General features: G+C 40.9%; 1 protein-coding gene across 13 annotated transcripts in view; it reads left to right on the top strand.

Annotated features, from left to right (window-relative positions):
* The window catches only part of tjp1a (tight junction protein 1a), a 101,968-nt gene that overhangs the window by 56,553 nt on the left and 32,500 nt on the right, over window positions 1-12,915 (top strand). For all 13 annotated transcript variants that reach the window (XM_044201318.1, XM_044201372.1, XM_044201346.1 and 10 more), the window contains 3 exons: window positions 11,110-11,166; window positions 12,249-12,373; window positions 12,615-12,717. In XM_044201318.1, the coding sequence (XP_044057253.1) occupies window positions 11,110-11,166; window positions 12,249-12,373; window positions 12,615-12,717 (285 nt within the window). The remainder of the gene's footprint in view (window positions 1-11,109; window positions 11,167-12,248; window positions 12,374-12,614; window positions 12,718-12,915) is intronic.

Raw genomic sequence — 12,915 nt, 5'->3', positions numbered from 1 at the left:
TGTTGCGCTGCTAGCTTAATGAATTCTTTCTCTGAGCTATAAACAGCGCATAAATGCGCTGAACGTAGGGGAAGGAAGTTCACAAAAAGTGTGTATAAATGTTGATACACATCCACACAGTATTAAAGCGTGAAAAACAATACAATTCTACAACAGATGTTCATTTATGAGGGCCTCTGAGTGGAAATGTCAGCTCTGTCTTAGGTGATTTAAAGGGTCAATTCGTAATGTAAACATTTTAATATTTTTTAATAATGCACCAGGTTAAAGGGTTCCTTTTTACAATTTACAGCATTAGTTGTCTGAGAATCTCTTTCATATCCAAGCAAAATTGGTATTGTTACTGAAATGTTCCTAACCGAATTGATATTGAATCGAATCAAGAAATCAGTGGCGATACCCAGCTCTATAATGATGTTCACTCACTCACTGTATGTACACTATTGAATAACAAGATATAAGGATTCATTACAGATTTGCAACATTCATTCTTTGCACATTGTAATTAGTACATTAGGTGCATCTGAGGGTGTAAGCTTCCTCTCTGGTAAGGTTATTTTTAGAAGTCATTTATGTATTTTCTTTCTGTGCTTGTGCATCTTTTTAAAGAATTCATGCACCCCCCTCCCTATCTCTCATATCTTGGGGGAATGGTAATTATGTTGCCAGTTAAGTGCTGGGAAAATGGCCGCTCCATCAGTAACTCATTAATTCTCTATAGATTCTGCCCCACAACATGCCTATTGTAGCACAGTCCTCAGAAGGCTTGGGAATGCCATTGAGTGGGCTTGGCCGCTTGTTTTATGGTACCATGTGACTCTGCAGACTATGAGTTGTGGTTCAGAGTTGCGTAGTTTGAAAGATGTTGTGCAACTTGAAATTTGAAAGGAATTATGTTTTTACTTCTGTGTCAACTATTCCAACTGCCTGCTCCAAGTTTATGTTTGAACATTCAAATGCTGCTCATGTATAGTCGTTGCTGTTACATTGTGGCAGACGAGACTCTCTACCTTTGTCCTTGCTGGTAGCCTAATTTTGGTCATCCTGTGTGTACTGTCGAGGCAGGCAAACATGAGCAGACTGAAAGACCCCTTGCTGAATCACCCCTTTGTTTAACGTGTGTGTGTGTGTGTGTGCGTGTGTGTGTATGTGCTTGCTTGCCCATGTTGTACAGTGAATTTCACCACTGTCAAACAGCCTTAGTGGAAAGTGTCATTTACAAACCAAGAATACTAATGAGACGGTTTCTTAATATTCACCACACAACACGGACACTCTTATAACCATTTGAGCCTTGTCCTGCTTGTCTTTTGTCCTTTAACAAACCCTCTATGCTCACTGCGATTTCATTGTTAATTAAACACCAAGAAAAGACACACATCAAGGATTTGAAGCTGACCATAGGTGCTACAGCATCAGGATCGAGGTCAACGGGTTTAGATGTACCATTCTTTCTCTCTCTTTTTTTTTGGCTTTGATGGTTAAGTCTAACTGCGGCTATGTTGGGACAATATGTGATTTTAAAGTTCATTACATTTTCTTTCTCTTGTTCTTCTGATATGTTGTTTAATTTATACAGCTTCTGGACTTTTGTACAAGACTGTGGGTTAATTGTTTGGTTAAACTTCTGGTTAGATGTCAATGGTTGTTGCAGCTAATCAGTTTAATTATATGGGATTTGATAACGAGTAAATTTAGGGTAGTAAGAGATTCATAGTGTTTTTTTGTAATTTCGATCAATTTTGTTTGATTTCCCAGCCCAGACTGCAACCTCTTAATAAAACGCATCTCTTGTGACAAAATGTCTTGCAACATATGGATTCTCTTAATCATATGCAGTCCTTTACACTGCGGTAACTTCCCTGAAACTATAAACCACATGACAGTAATCACTGTAACTATCATTGCCAGACCATAAATCTTTTTACCTCGCCTTCACAGTCAGCTACTGCTCACTAATACAGGCACTATACAGATACTAGTGTATTTTGGTTCTCTGATATTAAATTGTCCCAGTCACCTTATATTATCACATTATACTCAGTTGTTGTGTTCTGGCTTTCATTTTGTGCTCATTGTCAGTGAGACAGGAGAAGGGAAAAGGAGACAAAATGAAACAGAGAGGGAGATTGAGGCAGAAAGATCCAGAGTGTGAGGTGAGGAAAAGGTGAGGGAAACTGTTTGGAATGAGAAACAGGCAGAGTGAGAGAGTTGGGCCTTGTCTCCTTATCTGCACATTCCTGTTGAGTGTGTGTGTGTGTGTGTGTGTGTGTGTGTGTGTGTGTGTGTGTGTGTGTGTAATGGGATGGGTAGGGTGGGAATACTGATAGTTGTGTGCACGGTGATTGGCTGAATCCAAAGGTTCCAGTGCTGGATCTGGTTATCATTTTCAACGCCTTGGCTTACAGTTTGTTTCCACAGACACAAAAACAGTGTGTGTGTGTGTGTGTGCGTGCGCGCACGCAAGCGCATGTTTATATACAGTCATCCAGATACCTATGTGTCCTAGTTTTCAGTACCACCCCCCCCCCCCCCCACCCCCACCCCCACCCCCCACCCCCCATACACACTCCTTCATATCAGCCCATGTATATACTGAAACCAATAAATGAGTAAAAGTATGATAAGCCAATAAATGCTGATAACAGTGACCGTACTCATTAGAGCTGGGTATCGCCACTGAATTCTGGAATCTATTCAATTCCGATTCACAAGGTTTCAATAACAGAAGTGATGTTTCCACTCCCACTCCCACTCCAAGCCCCAGTATTTCTCCAACCATTATATTATAAATAAATATAAGAAAAATAACTTGACATTTAAGGTTGAAATAATGTCCTGTAATCATCAAGTATTGCATTTCTGAATGTTGTGCTGCTATTTACGCATTTGAAGAAAAAAAGATAGATTGTTAGAAAGATTAGGCATAGATTGTTTGATGATTACTCAATCAAGTCAAGTCAGGTGAGCCCGGGAACCTGTATATCTGAAGTGCAGATTTTCACTCGACTCACAAAACCCTAGACCCAAATTCATGCATTAGATGTATGTTATTGGGCGACAGTTTTCCAGCCTTGGACCTTTACCTCCTCCACCTGCACACCCCAAAGGAGAAAATAGAAAATGGTTCCTTTTAACAAAACACCAGCCCTTAAATACACATATTGCTCTTGTGAGAGTGGGTCCTCCAATCCCAAATGCGAGAACCGCTGTCCGAGAGGCTGTTTGAAACTTTGAAGTTGTGAGAAACCCACAGCTTGATCTAAACCAACAGGAATGATTGTGGGAAAGTGGAAAGTCAGACTCCCACCAGAAGTTACCACTCTCTGTGACCTCAACACTGCCTGTCTCTCTAGGCAGAGAACAATTCATGTGGTTGAGCTCGGATGACTTTGCTGCCGGATAAGCTGCACATGCGATGCTAGCCTAGCCTAGCTCTGTGTCTGGGTCAGTGGATAGCTGTGAACAGCCCGCTGCACATCAGCTCTGTGGAGCTGCACTGTGGTCAGCGAAAATAATCAGAGCCTGCACCTGACCCAGAGGCTTCAATGAAGCTCTTAGTTTATTCAAGTGGAAATACATTACCTTCATGAAATGGACATTGCACATTATATTAAAAGTTAATACAATTAACATATCTACATATAAGTAAAATGTTGAGTGTATGCACCCTAATAGGCAGTTTTCATATATTAAATCAGCAGGCTCCTGAGTCAACCCTGTTCAAAATGTAAGTCAACAGACCATACTGTGCATAGTTCCTCATGTCTGCAGAAGAAAATAACTTGTCATTTTGCATTGAGTTTTATGAACATTGAGCATAATACATAAAGTAGTTTTAGCTAATTAATCTCCTTCTAGTACCTAAACTCAGGGTACTGAGTGAGCGAGTACCGAACCAGTAACAGTGCTCTTTTTTTCTATGTCTATTAAAAGTCTGTACATCTCACTGTGTGGAGCTGATTTGGGTCAGTTATTCCTCAAAGGAGGCTTTGTTTGAATGAACTGATCGATGGAGCCAGTTTTATGCATAGGTGTTAACTTCATTACAAAATCTTAATGGCATCTGTACTTATCTCATCCAAATGGGAAGACGTATTTACACCGTGTGGATCAGCTATCAGCTGGTCTTGCAAGAGTCTCACAGAGTTATATACCTCAGAGATAACTGGTTGGTTTTGGTCTATGTGTGAGGGACGATGAAACAGCAAATCGGGTTTTGAATTTGTTGCACCAATTTGACACCACACAAAGGTCTCGGGTGGTGATTTGAGCAAGACAATTGCAATAAATACCTGTCAGTGTTGTCAGTGGCAGATCTTACCACAATCACAACCACAATTTCATCTGGCTGTTTTTGCAGGTTTTTCCTCTCCACAAAGTGATAGGATCTCATGTGGTTAAAGTTTTGATAAAACCTAGATGGACTTATCATCAAATAGTTACAACAGGCAGCTACAACAGTAAGACAGAAGCATGTGTAAGACCCATGCTGTGAGAAACATGCTTGCTGACATGAGTGTCCTCAGTTCTGCAACCATCCATCCATCCTTCTATCCATTTCACTCTGTCTGCTTTCATTAGACAGCAGCAGTAGACTTCAGCAGGAAGCATGGCTCAGATTAACGTTTTAATCCAAAAGCCTGGATTATAGGTTTTGTATTTTATTCGTACCCTCACTATTCTAGCAGTGACTGTGTCAGATAGTTTTTTTAGTCAGAGGTGTGTGTGTGTGTGTGTGTGTGTGTACTTGCTAGATAGTAAGGACTGAAACACAGTCCAAAGACATCCTCACTGGATGGATGTCTTTGGAAAGTGAGGACATTTTGGCCGGTCCTCACAACTTCAAAGGGTTGTTTGAAGGTTAAGACTTGGTTTTAAGGGTTAGGTTAGAATTAGGTTATGGTGAGGGTAAGGGTTAAGGTTAGACATTTAGTTGTGATGTTTAAGGTTAGGCTAAGGGGCTAGGGAATGCATTATGTCAATGGCGATCCTCACAAAGATAGAAGTACAAGGGTGTGTGTGTGTGTCTTGTATGTTATGTTGAGATGAGTCCTGATGGAGGGGTTTTTAGGGAGCTGTATGATCGAGTAGAGCTGCGGTTTGAGACTAATTAACTCAAGCATATTTGAGCATGTCAGCACAACAGTACATCATTGCTGACTGAGGCTTCGCATCATCATCGTCATCTGCCTATTGGCTACTTGCCCTCATCTGCACACCCATGTGTGTGCACACACTTGCAGCCGTCTCTCCTCCCATCACAGTCACAACCTGCCCTAAAAATGGCTACTGCTGAATGCATCTGTTTGATACTGAAGGTGACAGCAGATATTTTGTTGGGGTTGTTATTTCATGTGCACCATACACACTAATCTCTAAGACAGAAAGGCTTACATTAGTGGCTTTGATGCATTTGCATGTGTTTGCTGTTGAGTGCTTGCCCTCCAGAAAGAGCATGTGTGTGTGTCTCTAATTATATGTTGATTGAGTAAGAGTAATAAAGGGGAGATACTGTTACCATGGATACAATTGCCCCAGTGAAGGGGAGGGCTGCTGTTACAAGGTGGTGGGTCTATCGGAGTTGCCAGTCTAAATGTTAATCCTAAAATGTCTAAATATTTTTCCTCTCCTCTCCTCTAATTCATGCATCTACCCAGGTTTTGTTGCAGTGTTTTGACCTCTCTGCAGTACACCAGAAACAAATAACTGTATTTATATGCGCGATAAAGGGCTGAATTTCCAACTTTTACTGATGAATATTTGTGGTTGTGGGTTGTGCATGTGTGTGTTTACAGTAGTGCCTGATAGCCACGAAGAAGAAAAAAAACTAGGACCTTGGTGTATTTGAATAAAAACACAATGAGATGAATCAACCACTTGCCCTCTGGAGTAAGACTTTCTTTAGGTTGCAGGATGTACGATGAGGTGTGCTATACTAGGAGGAATTTTCAATAGTGTGCACAAGGATTTCTCTGGAAGCTGAAGCTATTTCCTGCAAACAGGAAGTGGAGTGTTTTCCTGTGGGTGCTGTGGCAGCTCTTGCTTGCATCCTGCCTCAGGCTATCAGAGAGGAGCAGGCACACTGACCTAAAGCTTTGTCAGGTTTTTACCTCACACTTGTAGTCATCTCTAGACACTCGCTGCCGCTATCCCCATTGCTCAGTATTTCTCTCTATACCTTAGAACAATCTGATGTGAGTAATGAATTGTTCTCACTAAACGGCAGAAATGTCAGTCCTCACCTAATCTTTAATTTTGTCTCTTTACTTCTCCCACATTTTCATCCTGTGCGTTCTTGTCCAAAACTGGACTCTTAGACTTTGTTTTTGATACGCCTGTCATATGAAGCATTCCTGTGGTTCAGATGAAGGGAAGTTAGATGAAGGGAGGTGGTGACTAATGGACTACTGGACAAGAGTTTCATTGGTGAAGCACTGATAAAGAGCTTGTAATGTGCTCCTTCTAAACCTCCCCTGAGCTTGTGACATTACGCATAAGCTGACCTCATTGTCACCTGGTGCTTTGTCAGTGTCCTTTTTAAGTTGATAAAGTTAATTATATTGGATGAGAAGAAACACTAGACGTAGTTAGTGGTGTGTTTGGCTGCACATGCCTCTGTGCTAAACTATAATTGTACCCAGGTCAGCACTTCTTTTCCCAAAAGTTCAGGGATGCTCATCAGCTGACTTTTCATTTGGTTGCTGAATGGATGGGCTTACATTGCACATATTCTTAAGATGTTGGCCGTGTGTACTCAGTTTGTGTAGCTTCTATCTAAATGTGAATGTTTGATGACTATAGAGGCTGAGAGGCATGCGTTGAAGACTTGCATGAATGACCTGACCCTATTTATCATAGCTTTCTGCAGCAGGTTATTATTGTCCATTTCATCACTAATTTTTCCAGTCAGTTCATCAGTATGCCCCAAAGAACTGGATTAGTCTCTGGCTTTGAAGAGCCTGAGCGAGCTGTTATCTGTATTGGACTGTGTGTTATGGTGGGCCAGGCAGGGCCAAGCCAGGCTGGCTGTAGCTTGAACAAAGAGGCCCTGTAGTCTTAGATTGTGTGTGTGTGTGTATGTACGTACACGGATAAGTACACATGTGTGTGATTGGTGGCTGCTCTTTGTTTCCCAGCCCTGGGCCTTGCTGGCCAGAGCTCAAGCCTGACTAATATGGATATATAAATACACTAGGCTGCCGTCAGTTTGTGCAACATCAAGCACGCCATTGTTTCACACAACTCTGACTTCAGAGATAAACCTCCTCCTTTGTTCCTGTCAGTATTTTTATTATTTTTTTACTCCAGAAAATGTTGTATGTTTGTTTTGGCCCCACATGTTCTGTGATCTTTGCTTTTGCATGATCTAAAATGTTCCTGTAACAAAATACACAAGATAACCAAATTACCATTTGACGCTAAGCTACAGCTGGGAAGATCTCTTCTCTCTGTTTCTCTTTGTGCATTTTTGTATTATGGAAGATGAGACCACATTGGCCTCCGTCATCCACCACATCACATTTTATTAGCTGTTCTGAAATTCACTCGGTTTAAGTGAATTGTGTGTTTTCATCTCATATCTCAGTAAAACTAAGCTAACACCTGACTTGTGCTCTGTTACTGTCTGCTTTCTACCTTGCTTATACCTCACACTCAATCAGCCAGCCTGTTAATCATCACTTCACATTGAAGTGATTAATTACTGTAATAATTTCAGAGAGACCGAGCTGTGGTCCCAGTGGAGTAAATATTCTAAGTTGCCTATGAGACAGACAGGTTGTCTCTCCTTAACCTTGGCTGTCATCAGTTTACTAGATGTTCATCAGTGCTTTTTTTGATTTAAAAACAGCCTATGTGAATTAATTTCTGACCTCAGTCCAACTATCTCAAACCGTCTTTGCTGCAATGTATATCTGTCAGGGGCAGCTCACAAGCTGAACATAACTACAAATACTTCTTTGCACCATAGAAAATACTAATATGTGTGATATTGTTATAATCCATTTAATTTATTAAAACCAAATCAAGCAACAGTAGAGTAAGCAATTTTTAGCCTGTTTAATGTGATGGGAATTGCATCTGCTATACGGTAATATGCAGTATATTTGACAGAAAATCACTATTTCTCTAATACAGCACCCACTCAAATGTTATAGAAATTTTATTGAAGCCAGGCTATTCATTTGTAAGTCTCCTGTTTCTCTAATGACTCATACACCTAACCTGTGGCCTCTTACTCGTAGCAAGCATGTCTACACCCTCATAGCTCATACACTCTCACATACTCTAAGCCCTCCCTTGCAAGAACCTTGGTCAGTGTGTGGGGGTGCAGGTGTGGGTGTGTAGGACTTCAGTGTTTTCAGAGGGTTTAGATTTTGGTGGAGCAATATATGTTTTACTCAAAAGGTTTACAAGTCATTTTCATTGTTTTAGCTTGCTTTTGAATAGGGATTTATTTTAATGGTTAGCATTAATTTGTGCATGTGTGAGAGATAAAAAGAGACATTTCTTCCTCTACAGTTTTATGTACCCAGTCCATTAGTACTGTATATTTAAGTTGTATAAGCAGCCCACAGCCTTTCTCACTCCCTCCTCCTCCCTCTCCCTGCCTATCAGCGCTACCTACAGTTCAAGGACAAGGCCACCTGCCTGCTTGACCGCCTGGTCACATGACCCCAGCACGCTGTTGTTTCTCATGGTGTAGCCCCCCTCTGTCTGCCTGGACTGTTGAATGGATGGATGAATATATCACAAAACACTTAAGAGGAATGGATGTGTTTTGGAATGTCGGGGGGAGCCGTGGTTAAATGGGTCAGGTCCCTTCACACAATAGTGGCATTACACTAGGGGCAGACAGGGGAGGGGGGGAGGAGAGATAGAGAGGGCGAACACCCAAGCCTTCTGCGCCAATTATGGACATAAATAAAATCCACACAGAGCTGCCATGGAAATTAGGGTCAAAGGGTTAACTGTGTATTCTAGAGGTTCAGGCTAACTGAACTGAACAGAGATCTACAGTAAGTGCAGCGTAAATTAGCGCCTACTGAAGTTTTTGATTCAGATCCTGTGTTAAAACAGTTCAGGGGCCCAAGTGGTTGGGGTGTGTTGTTTAGGTACCAGTGAGACAATGAAATATGATCCAGGAAGTACAGTTGGAGTAACATATTGATGCATTTAAAGGCTTAGCAGATGCCAAAACACTGCACAACAGTTTGTAATACTCACTGACAGGAGTTCACAACTCTGGAAAGTTATCATGGCAGCAACTATTTTATCTTTTGTAGAGCCTATCACAAGGAGAAATTCAACATTCACATTACAAAGTAATCCACCAGGAATGTGCATTGGATGACGTCACGTTGCAACAAAATTGAGCCTGGTGCAACTTTTTTGCCGGACAACCCTACGTTGTTTTGCTGGAGCCCCCTGCATTGGCACCCCCACTGCGTCGATGGACTGACTCCATTCAAATTAATGAGAGGCCTGCGTTTTTTCAAGTTGCCTTTTAAGTTAAAGAAGCTCACATTTGAAAAGCCGGAACCAGCAAGTGCTTGGCATTTTTGCTTGGAAAATGATTCATCCATTATTTAAAACTCTTGCTAACTTCTTGTTTGAAAGTCAATTAACATAGGTTTTTTTTTTTTCTGTTTAGACAAATTTAAGTATCTAGGAAATCGGTGTTCCCTTCCTTTTGTACAGTTGTGTCTTTTCCCCAACAAACCTACAGTATTATTTGTCTGGGCATGTCAACAAACACCAGACACTCTCTTCAGCTGGCTCTTGGTCTGTGTCTTCATCACATGCAGGTGGCAGCCTTGCAGTGTGAACCTCCAGTGGACCTCTATAGTTAGGTTAAGGGAATGTGATGACAGTAATGATCATGATGATGTTGAAGATGATGGGTGAGATGGTTTGGGGATTAGGCGATGATTACGGGGTGAGTGAGTGAGATTATCATGATGATAGGGTGGACAGATAACAGGGTGTGTTATTTTAAAAAACTGATTATAGAAGTTGTAGTAAATGAGCACCCTGCCACGTGTAATGGTGTTTATGTCTTTTCCTTCCCCTTCTACATTGGACTGTGCTCAGCACTCTGTCTCAGACAGCTGTACTATCACTCCCTGCAGGCAAACAGACAGGACAGCAGTGTTGCTTCATCAGCTGGAGGGAAGCAGAGTAAAGCTGTAATTTAAATCTGGGAGATTAAAAAATAAAAATAAAAATTGAAACACAACACAAATTGAAGAAAGTCTGTTTGACCTAATAGTAGTAACATTATCACATTCTTATAGTTTCATATTGGGGAGTTTTCTGGCATTTTCCATGCTTCATGTGGAGTAACCAGCAATGGTGAATCAAAGTGAAACACAGACAGACTGGAAGATGCATAAATTAAATAAAAGAGACAGCCTATACTAAAAGATGACTCATGCATAAAGAGAAACCTGTGTGATGTAACTGAATTAGAGAATAAGGGAAAGCAAAAGATGCCTGCCTAGCATCAGTTTAATCCAGCGTGGCAGGTCAAAGGAGCAGCTAAATACCTTCTTTGCTTCAGCTCTCTCAGATGACCCAGCCAGGAATAATATAGGAATGTTCACTCAGTCTTCTGAACCTCAGTTAGTCCCTGCCGGCTGTTTACTCATGCTGCTGTCATTCATAATCTTTTCACATGTATACTTTTAGGATTCCAGGACTTAGTCGTGCAAATAAGCAATAGAGTCTGCCTTGCTGGTAGCCAAACAACATCTCTGTCTACTGAAACTGAACAGGAAATGGAAACACTAAGTGTACATTTAGTTTTTAGACTGCCACTCTTATCTAAAGCTACATGTAAACTATGTTTTTTTGCAGAAGTTTGACTCTGTGACATTTTGTGTGTGTTATTTAAGTATGTCTTGCATGCTGGTTAAATGTGCCCTCATTGAGTTAGTACTCCGTTATAGGAACAGAAAGATTTCACATTTATACGAAATACGAATTTATACAAAATACGCTTCACAAAGACAATATTTGTTGCAGGATTATTGTAATAGATTGCATATGCGTATGTACCTAATAAATTGGCCTCAAGATACTGATCCTTTCCCTCTTGTGTTACAGAGTGCAGCGATGGAGGAAACAGTCATATGGGAACAGCACACAGTGACCCTTCACAGGGTAAGTGTTTACAACTCTTTAATCCACTCTCCCCTTTCTTTTTCTCTTTTTTCTTCTCTGTCTCTGGCATCCTAATCCTGCAGTATGTCTTGTGTGTTCTTCACTTTTTCCTCTCTGTTCTTCTCTGTCCTCTGCCCATCCATCTCTCTCTGTACTGAGAGGGCCAGCTGTAGGAGCAGGATGTGTGGTACCGAAACAATAGTCAGGGAACCCAGATGGCAGGAAACAAGGCTAAGGAAGACAGAAATCAGCATCCACTTCCTTACTACTTCATTTCACTTCCTTCCTGTTGGCAACATACTCATCTCCTTAACACAACTCCAGGGAAAGAGGGGGATGATAGTTTTACTCCATGTGCTTTTTGTCCTGTGTAAAGTCACATGTAATTATGACAGATTGTACCTCCTAACCTCAGTAGCTAAGGTCAGTGCATATAACTCATTACCCCCTCTGGCACAATCAGTATCATCAGGTTAACTATTCAAAGCCATATTCCCCCAGAGATACGTAGCTGATAAATGAATGTACTTATTGTCTTGTATGCTGAATTTCTGAATGTACTTTGAGACAGTAAACTCTAGTTAGTTCATGCCATTGTGCCGTGGGATTGTGTAGAGCACCTGTCTAGACTGGCCTGCTTGCTGTAATCTAATTAGTAGCGGCTTTATTGAGGCTGAAAGAGCGGACCAGTGTGGCCTGCGGTTCTCAGCCTTGCAGCTCTCCTGTGTTGTTGTGGTTGTAAGATTAGCCATTTACATCACATGGCTTGCTCCCTTGGTGCTAGCCTTGCATAAAACACAGCAGTCCCCAAAACCTCCATGGAAACCTCTTGGAAAATTTGCAAAATAACTTGCAAAGGCATAGCTTTGTTTTTGTCTACAGTTAATGTCCTAGTCTTTTAAAGCCCTCTTTTGATTGCACATAACACAGTACATTATTTTACTTAAATAGCAGTTTCACCGATAATTAGCCTGCACAGAGCCTATTAGCCTGTTTTGTTTACAGCAAAGCCTGAGACAAGTCTAATGTATCTGCCATTTATTCCATATCAGTCAGTGTTATGTGTATTTCTGTGTGTGTAGGCCCCAGGTTTTGGGTTTGGTATTGCCATCTCAGGTGGGCGAGACAACCCTCATTTCCAGAGTGGAGAGACATCCATTGTGATATCTGATGTGCTGAAAGGAGGTCCTGCGGAGGGATTGCTACAGTAAGTCTTTTACTATTGCCATCAATATTTTGTGTTATAATAATGCAGATTTTTCTGCTGTTTGTTAATATTCTCACACAAAAAGGTTGTAGGAGCACTAAAAAGTAAGCTTCTATTAAATATTTACCGTGTTCCATTTTATTCTATATAAATATCTACCATCTTGGTATGAATTATATAGATTCCTATAAATCTCTCCAGCTATTTAGACATTGTTAATTGATTTTTTTGATTATTTCAGAGAAAATGATCGAGTGGTGATGGTCAATGCAGTCTCTATGGACAACGTAGAGCATGCCTACGCTGTGCAGCAGCTCCGAAAGAGTGGCAAAAATGCAAAGATAGTAAGTTTGACACTGAAGATATTTACCAAACTTGAATTTGCGTGAAATTGTGTGAATCACCCCTGATCTTACAGAGCATGATTTCAGGTTTCACTCCCTTTTAATTTCAAAAACAAAAAAACCCATTAATTATACTATTGTGTTTACCTCGGATACGAGGGAGACCATAATAATTGCCTCTTTAACACTCAAAACGTG

The sequence above is a fragment of the Siniperca chuatsi genome, linkage group LG1 (genome assembly GCF_020085105.1).
Source record: "Siniperca chuatsi isolate FFG_IHB_CAS linkage group LG1, ASM2008510v1, whole genome shotgun sequence".
Lineage (NCBI taxonomy): Eukaryota > Metazoa > Chordata > Actinopteri > Centrarchiformes > Sinipercidae > Siniperca > Siniperca chuatsi.
The sequence above is the reverse complement of the archived record's forward strand: the minus strand, read 5'-3'. Positions and strand labels throughout refer to the sequence as shown.